At 36.6% G+C, this 12,449-nt stretch overlaps 2 protein-coding genes across 7 annotated transcripts in view; both read right to left on the reverse strand.

The window, feature by feature from the left end:
• The window catches only part of LOC107701275 (CREB-regulated transcription coactivator 3-like), a 51,982-nt gene extending 46,477 nt beyond the window's left edge, over positions 1-5,505 (reverse strand). For 4 of the 6 annotated variants that reach the window (XM_016503249.1, XM_016503248.1, XM_016503247.1 and 1 more), the window contains exon 1: positions 4,141-5,505. In XM_016503249.1, coding sequence (XP_016358735.1) covers positions 4,141-4,272 — 132 coding nt within the window. In that variant the 5' untranslated portion in view covers positions 4,273-5,505. The remainder of the gene's footprint in view (positions 1-4,140) is intronic. The other 2 variants (XM_016503245.1, XM_016503244.1) reach the window with 2 other exon arrangements.
• Positions 5,506-9,012: 3,507 nt separating this feature from the next.
• The window catches only part of LOC107701276 (ras GTPase-activating-like protein IQGAP1), a 58,114-nt gene continuing 54,677 nt past the window's right edge, over positions 9,013-12,449 (reverse strand). Inside the window, exons 32-37 of the mRNA XM_016503250.1 lie at positions 11,245-11,332; positions 10,948-11,157; positions 10,680-10,846; positions 10,432-10,554; positions 10,210-10,318; positions 9,013-9,817 (exon numbers count right to left, since the gene is read on the reverse strand). Of these exons, the coding sequence (XP_016358736.1) occupies positions 9,704-9,817; positions 10,210-10,318; positions 10,432-10,554; positions 10,680-10,846; positions 10,948-11,157; positions 11,245-11,332 (811 nt within the window). The 3' untranslated portion in view covers positions 9,013-9,703. The remainder of the gene's footprint in view (positions 9,818-10,209; positions 10,319-10,431; positions 10,555-10,679; positions 10,847-10,947; positions 11,158-11,244; positions 11,333-12,449) is intronic.

Here is a 12,449-nt window from a genome sequence, read left to right on the forward strand (position 1 = left end):
CCTGCTCTGCACACGCTCTGCATCTCTCTCTCTCTCTCTTTCTCTCATTCAGCTCAGCTCCAATAATAAACTGTTCCAATTATACACTTATTTTCACATAGCTATGAGAAGTGTTAAACATGGACGCGCGTGCAGTTGCCGTACTGTATTAAAGCTTTAATCAGGATAAAACTGTATATTAAAAGCTAACATAAGCAGTAGCATTTACAGCATATCTAAAAGTATGAGAAAACAACAAACAAAAAACATAGGCCTACCATTAAAAGCCGTGCTTGCACAGGTTCTGCACGATCCTCTTCAATAATATCCTCTGCTTCTCAATCGGGCTCAAACTGATAAGCGATATTAACAACGTCGTTGTTTACAATACAACCGGAGCACATGCCGCTGAGGTGAGGTGCGGGACGTTTAGACGCGCACTAGAGGCGGTTTAGCCAATCACAACACACTGGGCTAGCTAACCAATCAGAGCCCATCGCCTATTTCTGAGGGAGGGGCTTCATAAAAGAAGGAAATGATCAGCCTGTTTCTCAGAGAAGGGACAGAGCGGTGTGGAATAAAGGTAAATGATGTGAAAAATAATGCGTTTTTTTTTTTTGAACGAAGCATTAACATGTTAGACTGCACCCCATAAACACAATCAAGCCTAGGAAAAAAAACTGTGAACCACCCCTTTAAAATTAAACTAAACATTGAGAGTTCTTTGGTTTCCCTATTCAACATTTTCCTCATGCAGCAGTGCATTAACTTCTGAGTTTTAGTTTTTATTGTTAACTTTCACCAATGAATGTGTGAAAGACTGAAAAACTGTGCTGATATCTAAAAATAACACAGACACCTTGATCCACTACCACTTGCAAAGGCTGGACATGCCAATGGACAGTCAGCATGCCTGCAGCTGGATAACTTCCTGCAAGCAAACATGTAGTGGGCTTATAGACAACAAGTGGTGTAAAAAAGTTGTTTACACATTTCTGTTTATCAAATCCTACTGGAAATGGAAAGAGTCACTACTGCTCTGAAAACATCTGGTCGTTGCCTTATGCCAAATCTCTCCAATACATAAAAACCTGAAGTTGTCAAATCTGTTTCTATAAGCAGACCATCAAATGGCATATTCAATTCTGAACCTTTTTCTTGTTTTAAAAAATGACAACTGTTTGACCAAATAAAATAAAAAATAATTTTAAAAAAAGTGTAAAACGATGCCATTGTTGATACCAGTTTAATGTGCAGACACCATAAATATAATTAAGCCATTTGTAGGTTCTTCATTTCCTCAAAAAGTATAAAGTGTAAAAACTGTGGCATTGCAGTTTACTTGAGTGGCTCAAGAGAAATCAAACAATGCCAGAAGCAGTGTTAGTCATTTCATCACAGTCAGTAGTACTGACAGATTTTGCTGCTTCCTTTGGGATCACTGCCACACAGGCAACAGTAAATATTCATTTCATTTGTGGATCATTGCTAACAAGGTTTGTTAAAAAGTGCAATTCTCACAATAATCAGTATTTGGCTATCAGCCCATTCCGAATTATGTATGTAGTACTGAGAGGTTTGTGACAGAACACAATGTTTATAAATGTATGCAATTCAAGAAATGCTTTTTTTTTAACACAAACTTGCTGTTTTTTAGCATTTCTAAAATGCAAGCATTTTCCTCCAGGGCTGATTCCATTGTCAAGGCAGATTGTTTGTAAACAGGTATGACTTTAAACTCTGACACTTACTATAACACAACCACATGTTCTTGTGCCCTAGAAGAGAAGGCAGCCAAATAATGAACTGGCAGATCATATTCATTCATTCCCGCCTACAAACTCCACACAGAGACAGTGCGCTGTCTGAGGCAGAGCTGCCCTCTGCTAAAACATTTCCCACTGGTGAAAGACCAGTAGTTAAACCACTACACCTGACTGACATTTCTTAACCCTTCTCTAAACCATACTTTGAAAGCTAAAAAAAATCCATTGCAGGCATCAGCAAAAACTAAAACATAACCCAAACTCTAAACTCAGTCATGTTAAGATACAGTACGCACAAGCGTTTTTCCACAACTCACAGTTAAAGGGATTGTTTACCCAAAAATTAGAAATTTATGAAAAACATTACATTTGAACCACTGATGTCACTTGGACTATTTTAACAATGTCCTTACTACCTTTCTGGGCCTTGAACGTGCTAGTTGATTGGCTGTCTATGGAAGGTCAGAAAGCTCTCGGACTTCATTAAAAATATCTTCATTTGTGTTCCGAAGATGAACGAAGGTCTTACACCATGTCCTAACTACACGCAACGTCACGCCGCTACACTCGATAAAAGGTATCTTTTCCATGTTAATCAGCGTTTTTGTCCTAACTAGCCACGACGGCGACACGCAAAATATCTAATTTAGAAACAGTTTCTAATTCAGCGACGTTGCGGCTGGAACAACAAACACACAAATTATATGACAGTAGATAATCTCAGGTGATTATGTGCTCTATTCAAAGTTAAATGTCTCTAATATGAGTTTAAATATAATTTTGTGTGACCTTATAGCCATACTGAAAGCAACAACAGATAGTTTACCTCAGATCTTGAAAATAAATTAAAGCAAAGATGTCCGTTAAAACTGTGAACTCACTGCAAACCAACGAGTGTATTCCATAACGTAAATGTTATCAGTCACTCAGTATGTACATTTAATGATGTTAAAAAGCTTGAACATTTATGAATTAGATTATAAGTGTATCCATTTCTTGCGAGTGCAGTGCGCTTCCAGAGAGAGCCCGCCCACACACGTTTCTGATTGGCTGTGATATTTGATTGATTCTGTCGCGTCGCATCGCGTCTGATGTGGACACCCAAATTGCTTGTCGCTGGAATCTTGTCTCGTGTAGTGTGTAGTTAGGACACGGTGTTACAGGTTTGGAACTACATGAGGGTGAGCAATTAATGAGAGAACTTTCCTTTTTGGGTGAACTATCCCTTTAAGCACCCTGAATTTGTTCAGCTCTCTCCCTTCAGCTCTCTCATCTTTCACTGGTCAGTCTAAAGCTATAGAGGATGATGTTCAACATTACAAGTGTGATCATGATGTATTAGCGCCTTTAAATGTTTACATGATGTGCATGTAAATGAAACTGAAAATGCAAAGCAGCTCAGCACACTAAAAGCCTCTGACATGACCCCTATGTTTACCAGGGTAACCATAAATTCTAACAACAAAGAACCAGTTACTACAGTTCATGTTTAAAATCATAAACTGTTAGTGAATCTTCTCAAGGGCATATCTACAGGTGGGCATATTAAATCAGTCAAGTTTTAGCACTCTTCATTACAAGATGATGAAAATACTCACACTGAAGAAAAAAAAAGGTTATTATAAGAATTGTTTACTAATAAGTTCTTTGGGGAACCCAAAATGTTTCTTATACAGCATTACTGCAAAAACTTTTCGGAATGTTTATTTTTAAGAGTGCCGATTGGTTTTTACATACTCTCTTGTTGATTTTTCACTCGTTGGAATACATGATTCTGGTTGGTTAGCTGCTACAACCAGTGGTAAAGTATTTCTGAATTATGATCATTGTCAAGGTCAACACTGTATAACTACCACTATATAACTTGTGTTGTCTAAGATTTATTTGGTAAGCAGCCATGTAATATGCAAGATCATGTACAGTCAACTGGTTACTATCGCCAAACCAACAACCTTGTAAAGCAACCTTGAGTTTTGAAAAATGTTGTTTTACAATGTATGTTGTTGTTTTACGCAGTTTTACAGTAGTGTAGCAAGTATGGCATCTTGGCTGGAAACTATGGTTGCCATGGTGACTTCAAAATCATCTGCATTCAAAGAAAAAATAAGTTTGCTACTTACAGCTCAGGCAATATAATTAACGATTGATCAGGTGAAGACTCGTAAATATGATCAGACAAATTGAAGGCATCAGCCCTTTAATGATGTCCATATGAATGTGTGCAGTGTGAATGACAGCAGCCAGGCACTGGCATCCTCATCCCTCCTCATGAGCTCGATGTGTCGGGCATTTTACATTCACTGTGATTCAGTTGCGCATAAGACAAACTTAGGCAGCCGCATTTGATGTATGAAATCGAGGGAGCGAGGTAATTACCAAATTTGGCTGTGCTTACCCTTGAGACGGTGAGGTCTGTCATGAGCTGCTCGAAGGCCCGCGTCTCCTCCGCCTGTTTCTGGTTATGCAGCGCGATCTTCTCGCTGAACTTCCGTGGGTTGGAGCCACTCGAGCCCGGGGATCCAGACATGGTTGGGCCGCAGAGATTCGAGATCAACTTCGCAGGGAACAGACGGTTGAATGTTGTCGATATACAAATCAAATGTGCTTAAGTTGTCCTTCCATGTCTGAAATGCGTGTAAGGGTGCAGTCCAGATGCTTTAGAGAGGTTTGACGAGGTCGCTTTAATGACAAGAGCTTTGCCACCATTAATGAGCTGGAAAACGCGATGAAACCATATTATTAACAACTTAATTCATCTTAAGTGCAAAGTAACGATGATATATAGGAATTCCTTATACGCCAATATTTGTATGAAGGCGATGAGCCGAATTTGCTAAAAGTTTGTCAGGAAACTGGACATCGCTAAATATTCAAGCGTTTATGACGGTTTCGTTTGGCATCACTAACTTAAACAAGCTCTTGCTTTGTATCGTGGGGGAAATAGGAAAAAAATGTGTAATACTGTGCAACGCCAAACAGAAAAGCTTAAGTATTTCACTTGGATTTACGAAACAAGTTCAGTAACGACCCTAGCTAGCGAACTAAATACTTTAGATTCTGACGAGAACAATTTAAATTATGTATATTTTTGTTATTCCGCATAAATATTTAAGAGCCCACCATTATTTATGAAGTAAGATAGGCAGTTAGTGATATAACTGTCTAAATGCGAGTAATTGATTGATATTGCTCGGTCAGGTACAGGATAAAGTCAGCCGTGACAGCTAACGTTAACCAGCTAATGAGCGATATGACACAATCCAAATATCACAAACGAACTGTAACTTAAATGACAACCAACAGTCGTTCGACTCTTCAGACGGCCCACTTGTATGGTAAATTCAATCAATCTTATTTCACCCAATACTGAACTTAGTTTCGTGAGATTTCAACAAGTGGTCTCGCCAATGTAAAGCTCGTTACGCATTCAAAGCTCATATAAACAGGAAAAGCGCGACAGCAACTTCGCAGCAAGGGAGCAAATCAAGCTCGGCAATCAGACACTCACTGTCCTGCGGCCAGTGACCGACCGCTGTTGTCATACGAGTCTGAGAAAATGTTTAGATGTTACTGATTCGTGAAATGCAGCGGTGAAATCTGATCGTGTAGTCCGCGTGTACTCCTTGGGACTCTCTTCTCCGTGTCCATCATCTAGGTCCACCTGAACTGTGATCCACCGACTCGTGACTCCACGGCACACATTTGTTTTGCCAACTCCGAGTGAAAACAAGCCGAGGAAAAAATACACAAGCCTGCCCCAAAACTGTATACCAATTGTTTAAAGTTGTGTCCACAAGGAGGCAGTGGAGTTCCCTTAAAGGGATACACATCACTATTATTTACTATGTGTTAAACGTGCCATCAAAAAATTATTAGAAATAGAAATTAAAACCCCACATTTCCTCTGTAGTAGATCATCTATTTATCTGTATTAGATAAAACATATTTTGAAACTCTGCATTAATGACCACTTCTATCCATCCAATCTATCTATCTATCTATCTATCTATCTTAGATAAAACGTCTTGAAACGGAATTGACTTCTATCTATCTATCTATCTATCTATCTTAGATAAAACATGTCTTGAAACAGAATTGACTTCTATCTATCTATCTATCTATCTATCTATCTTAGATAAAACATGTCTTGAAACGGAATTGACTTCTATCCATCCATCCATCCATCCATCTATCTATCTATCTATCTTAGATAAAACATGTCTTGAAACGGAATTGACTTCTATCCATCCATCCATCCATCCATCCATCCATTCATCCATCCATCTATCTATCTATCTATCTATCTATCTATCTATCTTAGATAAAAACATGTCTTAAAACGGAATTGACTTCCATCCATCTATCTATCTATCTATCTATCTATCTATCTATCTATCTATCTATCTTAGATAAAACATGTCTTGAAACGGAATTGACTTCTATCTATCTATCTGTCTATCTATCTATCTATCCATCCATCTTATCTATAAAACATGTCTTGAAATTCTGAACACTGGTTCCACAAAAAAAAAAATCTGAAGGATCATGTGACACTGAAGACTGAAGTAATGGCTCCTGAAAATTCCGCTTTGCCATCACAGGAATATATTACATTTTAAAATATATTAAAATAGAAAATAGTTATTTTAAATTGCAATGTTATTTTTGTAATTGTAATAATATTTCACAATATTACTGTTTTTACTGAATATTTATCAAAACATTAAAAAATCTTATTGAGCCTTGAGTTTTGAACAGTAGTGTGTGTATACAATAAGGCTTTTTAATGCTTTGATATATATTCTGTTCTCCTGCTCCCTATACCCTTCTACAAAAGGCAAGCGCCAACCAGCATGACCAGCTCTACGAGACATTCGGTGCTGCTTAGCTAAATCACATTCTATATTAAGTAACTTTATTGCTACCTCAATGGGATCTCTTCTTTATTTTCTGTGTAGCTGCTGGAAACATCATTCTGTCTGTGGATTGTGTTACTGGCTACATTGATAAACACATTTAAGATGAGATGCACATATAGCCAAACTAAGCACCATGGGTAAATGGTGAAACAGGCACTGAGCTAGGTCGGATGCTCTCAATTCCAGACACATGAAATGATATTTAAATCCATATTATGATCTCAGTAAAACAATAGAGCTATCTATGAGAGTAACTGTCATGACTGCTTCCTGACAACTTTTGTTCATTTGTTCAGGACAGTACCATTGACCCAGAAATCTTCCTCCATTTATCATACTTACTAAAGGCTCCGGGCTGTCACATCATCCCCAGTTTTGTTGTGAAGGCATGTGCAGATATGCAACATTTGTTCAGTCTATAGTTCTTTATACGGAAAGAAGACCTCCATTGTGGCAGTTCTAAGAAGCCCAGCATTACGGGCAAAAGAGATAGAAGCAGGATGATATCACCATTGCTGTCTTGTCATGCTCAGAAAAGAGAGGAGCATGTAAGAATGATCTTTGTAAAATAGAGCTCTGCAATATCAAAGTGACTTCAAATGTTCATCATCAACTTTGAATAAGTGAGCAACAATGAATCATCCCAACATCCTCAACTCCTTATGTGGACCACTTTTATTGCACATTTAATGAAGTGACATAGTTATCACCTTGGAAATCACCTTTTTGTAAAAAATATCCTAACTAGTCTGGGCTGCGTTTCCCGAAAGCATCGTAAGCCTAAGAACATCGTAGACCCATTGCCACCAATGGAGCTACGATCAATTTAGGATTACGATGCTTTCGGGAAAGGCAGCCCTGAGCCACTTTTATCATCTCAATTACAGGTGCATCTCAATAAATTAGAATGTCGTGGAAAAGTTCATTTATTTCAGTAATTCAACTCAAATTGTGAAAACATTCTAATTTATTGAGATGCACCTGTAGTTAAAAGTACCGGTTTTATTTTAATCATATTTATATACTATTGTAGTATTTAATATTTTGAATTAGCTTTTAAGTTTTCAGTTTAAGTTTTAGTAATTTTGTTATGTGTTGTCATTTTAATTTTTTATTTAAAATTATTTTTTATAATATATTTTGTAATTTTTAAATATTTATTCAGTTTTGCTTTTAGTAATGCTACTTCAAGTTATTTTATTTCAGTTAGTCGCCAAATCAACATTTCTAATTTTCGTTGAAATTTAGTTACATTTTTAATCAAAAATATTTTTTTATTTCAATTTTTAATGATTAATTAAAACTATTTTAAATAGTTTTCTCATAATTCAATTCAAATTGTAAAAACAATTAAATGAGACTTTATACTTTTCTCCTTAATAGAAACACCTAGTGAATCTGTCAGTGTGAACAGGTGAACGCTGCTGCAATAGCTATTACTGCAAACTGCTTTTTCACAATGTATTATCTTCTATTCAGAGCGTTCTGATGGTACCACAGAGTGGCACAAAGTCACTTTCCAGAGCATTTTTGTTCACCGTGCCTTGCTGGTGGAATGATATTCCTATCCCCATCCAGAATGCTCAGTCCCTGACAATGTTCAATATTCAACCAATATTCAGTCTGTTTTCAACATTTGATTGCATCCCATGCATAATAATATTAATAATAATAATAAAAAAAACTTTGCTTTCACTTTTCCTTAGTCCCTCCCAGTTCTAGCGTGTACTAATCTGAATGATGTCTGAAATGTTGTATTAATAGCACTTCCTGTGTTTATTTGCCTCTTTATGATGAATTGCTTGTTGCATTCATCAATTATAAGTTGCTTTGGATAAAAGCGTCTGCTGCTTGAATAAATGTAAGTGCAAACAATTGAAATGTCCAGATATTATACCAGATTTTTACCTTTACAGAACAAAGCAGCTATATAATATAGCAAAATAAAATGAATAGCCAAGCCTAATCATTTGTACCACTCAAAAATTCAAATAGAAGGATGACCTTAATGTGTGGAAGCTTCCGAACAAAAGGATATACTGTGGTTTTCATTTCTATATTTTAATAGCTTTAACAGTATTATAATGCAAGTATACTTTAATGATTGAAATCTGTTACAGCTTGAAAGGTTTTTGTAAAAAAAAAAAAAAAAAAAAACATCTTTTAAATTTCATAATGAATCTGTTTATCATCACTGCATTTTCTCAACATAATGAGTGTATAAACCGCCATCACTAATCAGTAAAAATATGTAATCATTATTCAACCATTACATTTTGTATAAGAGATGTTATTGGTAACAACAGAATGAGATGGATTGACATTATATGATAAGGCTTCTCCACAAATTTTCCCAACGGTTTATTCAAGTTAAGGCACCTTTAAAATTAAATGGACACAAGGCTGCAAAAATTAGAGGGACGTAAACGTAAAGCTCATCCAGCATGCAGTGTCCAAATGATCTGGAAAAAAAAAGTCCTCATTTTTTGACCAGCCAATGAAGTATACCTATTCATTGCTATTTTTTTTTTTTTTTTTTTTTTCAAAAGCTATTTTTTTTTTTTTTTTTTTTTTTACAAATAAAGAAATTGCTCTGATAAATATATTTTGGTAACATTTGGAGGAATGTGGCTATAACACTCATCACTCTCCTAGACGATAGGGATACTTAGAAACAATTTTAAATTTGTTTCGCCCTAAGAATAGATTAGGCAATAAAAATGTTCATTTTACATATAACATATACAGTATTCAAAGCTCATGCAAGCAGTTTGCAAAAGATCAAAGCAAACTACTATTGATACTCTTTTGGACACTTACATCTCAGTAAAAACAGAAAACAGTCAACCGTTACATATCCAGAAGATACAGGTTGGTGGTCTACGACAAATTTAATAATGTACATTCAAGGAATTTATCCTTCAAGAAAGGCACAAAAGGCATACTCAGAATAGTGCAGGAAAGACATTTAAACTTTAAAGATGGATGTGGTCTGGGCTTCACTTTGTATGAAACAGTCTGTCAAGTCCCTCGGAGTTTCTATTTGCCGTAGAACTTCTTGTTGAGCAGGAAAATAAGGAGGTTAACATTTACAGTAGCTCGATCGAACAGCTTCATCACTGCCACCCCCTCGTACTGCAACTGGAGTAGGTCCTGTTATTAAAGACATCAAAAAAAATTACAGTACAGTTAGTATAGGGACCGATTCTCACTATTAACTAGTTGCTTATTAGCATGCCTATTATTAACATATTGGCTGTTTATTAGTACTTATAAAGCACATATTCTGCATGAACATATTCTACATCCCTAATCCTACCCAATACCTGAACTTAACAACTATCTTACTAACTATTACTAAGCAGAAAATTAGGAGTTTATTGAGGCAAAAGTCATAGTTAATGGTCTGTTAATATTAAGAATTGGACCTTAAAATAAAGTGTAACCAAAATTACATACACAGTTCTTAAAAAAAAAAAAAAATCAAACATTCCTTCTGACTTACATGAGATGGAGACTAAAAATATCAAGAGAAGAACTTTCACCTGGTATTCTAACAGTAATGTCTCCAAATGGACTCCCATAAGTTTAGCTTTCACCTCAAACACTCCTACGACCTCAGATGGCGAGATCTCGAAAATTACATTCTTATACCTGTTAAAATAGGAAACAAGCACATTGTTACAGGAAATGCAGATACATAAACATATAGTACTGAAAGGCATGAACAGATGAACTTCAAAACATGACCAGAAGTTGAAACTCACTGATTTGGCTGCAGATCCTCGATGTCAATAAGCACTCCCTTCTCATGCAGACGGGCTGCTGTGTACTTCTGTGACACCTGCTTACTCTTCTTCGCCTTATTGTCTCCAGGTTTCTTAGAGACTCTGTGTGTGTGAAGCAATGGTATTTTCCATGACCGTAAGCTAAGAGCTCAACAGCAATTATTCAATCAGAGATAACGACATGAACTGAACTGGACAGTAAATACTCCCAAGCACTCGTCACTCACTTGCCCTTGCTGGCTAAATTGTCCATGCAGGTCTTGATGTACTGATTGTAGTAGTCGATCTGCACATTGTAGAAATTGGTCTTGGAGTTGAGGGCAGCATTAGTCTGCTGAAGCTTCACCAATTCTGCCTTTCGCCGCTGACGGTATCGCCTCTGGTTCCGGATGTCCTGCAAACATTATCAACAAATAAATCAAGATGCATAATGGAGCATTTGATGTTTCGTATTCATAGACATTTTGAAAATCCCAAAGGACATAGGAATGGTACCTTGGTGATGTCATTGATAAGATCCTGGTATTTCTTCTCAGGGTGAACTTTGCCCAACTCTCCTAGCCTTTGCAAGTTGCTCTTGATTTTGTCCTTCTTGCCTTGCAAGGTAAGGCTGTCATCCACAACTGGTTTGGCTTGCTTCATCTTCTCCGGGGTCTTAGCATCACGAATAGCTCTTCGCTGCATGGCACGCTGGTACTCGGTTTCCTATTCCAATAATAAAAGCAGATTTGAATACAAACAACTCTGATTTGATTAAGTTTTTCCAATTGTACATTTTTGCATTTAAAGTACCTGCTCTGGTGAAGCTACAGTCTCCAGAATCTCAGTAAGCGTCTCTCCTGGCTGAAACCTGATCACATCTACTATGAGCCTCTTGGTGCTAAATAACAAAGATGAATGGAAAAGGAGGATGCATGTTAAGTACGTTAAAAATGCATTAGCAAGGAAAAGTATTAGTTGCACTTCACAATGGCATTCCGTACAGCAGACCTAAGTTACGATTGATTGCAGAGCTAACAATTCTATAGTCTAAAAGCCACCTTTTCGCTCTCTCCTATAAACAACAAATACCAAACAACAGACTGGCAGTCATTCATTTCCAATGAAGAGTAGTACTGAAGCTGCATGAAGTCCCAACCATATGTGTTTGCGGAAATTTTAGATCCGATTTAAGGCTTTGGACGCATTGAAATATTTGAACTTTCGTGGCAAGACCAGATGTGACAGCCCGAACTGATTTGATATATTCTAATGTACTATAAGATCAGTGACAAGCAAAATGAGAATTACCAATAATTTTTTACAAAAATGTTATTCCTTAAACACAGTTTCTTTAAAATGGGCAGTTATGAATATTTATGTACAAAATAATTATTTAATTGATTAGACATAGAAAACCATACTAGTGGTTATTTGTTTTGTGTGGATATATTCATGCATTCATAAATCACTCATTTTTACAACCACTGAAAATTCCGTCCAACTGCCAGTGAAGTGCAAAAATCATATGCAAATGTTGGAAATAGCAGAAAGGTTTGCATTAGTGGATTATCTTCTCTGGGAAGGAAGCATGCTGCCTTAGAACTTGGACCATCACTAGGTTTTATAACACATTCTTCTGAGTAATGGCAAATGGCAATGGCAAATTTATTTATATAGCACCATTAATTACAACCCATGGTTGTCCAATGTGCTTGACAACAAAATAAAATGAAAACACAAAAACACATTTACTTGAAAATACACAAAGTATAATAAAAACAATAAAATGTAAGGCAGGAGAATGTTAATATAGATTATAAGCCTTGTCAAACAAATACGTTTTAAGATAGATTTAAAAGCAGATACAGAGGGGGCAAGTCTGATTGTGATAGGTAATTCATTCCAGAGTCTGGGGGCAACTACAGAGAATGCACGGTCACCTCTGCACTTATACTTTGACCTAGGGATAACCAACAGTCTCTGGTTGGAAGACCGAAGTGATCTGGTGGGAACAT

This window comes from Sinocyclocheilus anshuiensis, unplaced genomic scaffold, assembly GCF_001515605.1.
Source record: "Sinocyclocheilus anshuiensis isolate Anshui unplaced genomic scaffold, SAMN03320099.WGS_v1.1 scaffold1946, whole genome shotgun sequence".
In the NCBI taxonomy this organism is placed as follows: Eukaryota; Metazoa; Chordata; class Actinopteri; order Cypriniformes; family Cyprinidae; genus Sinocyclocheilus; species Sinocyclocheilus anshuiensis.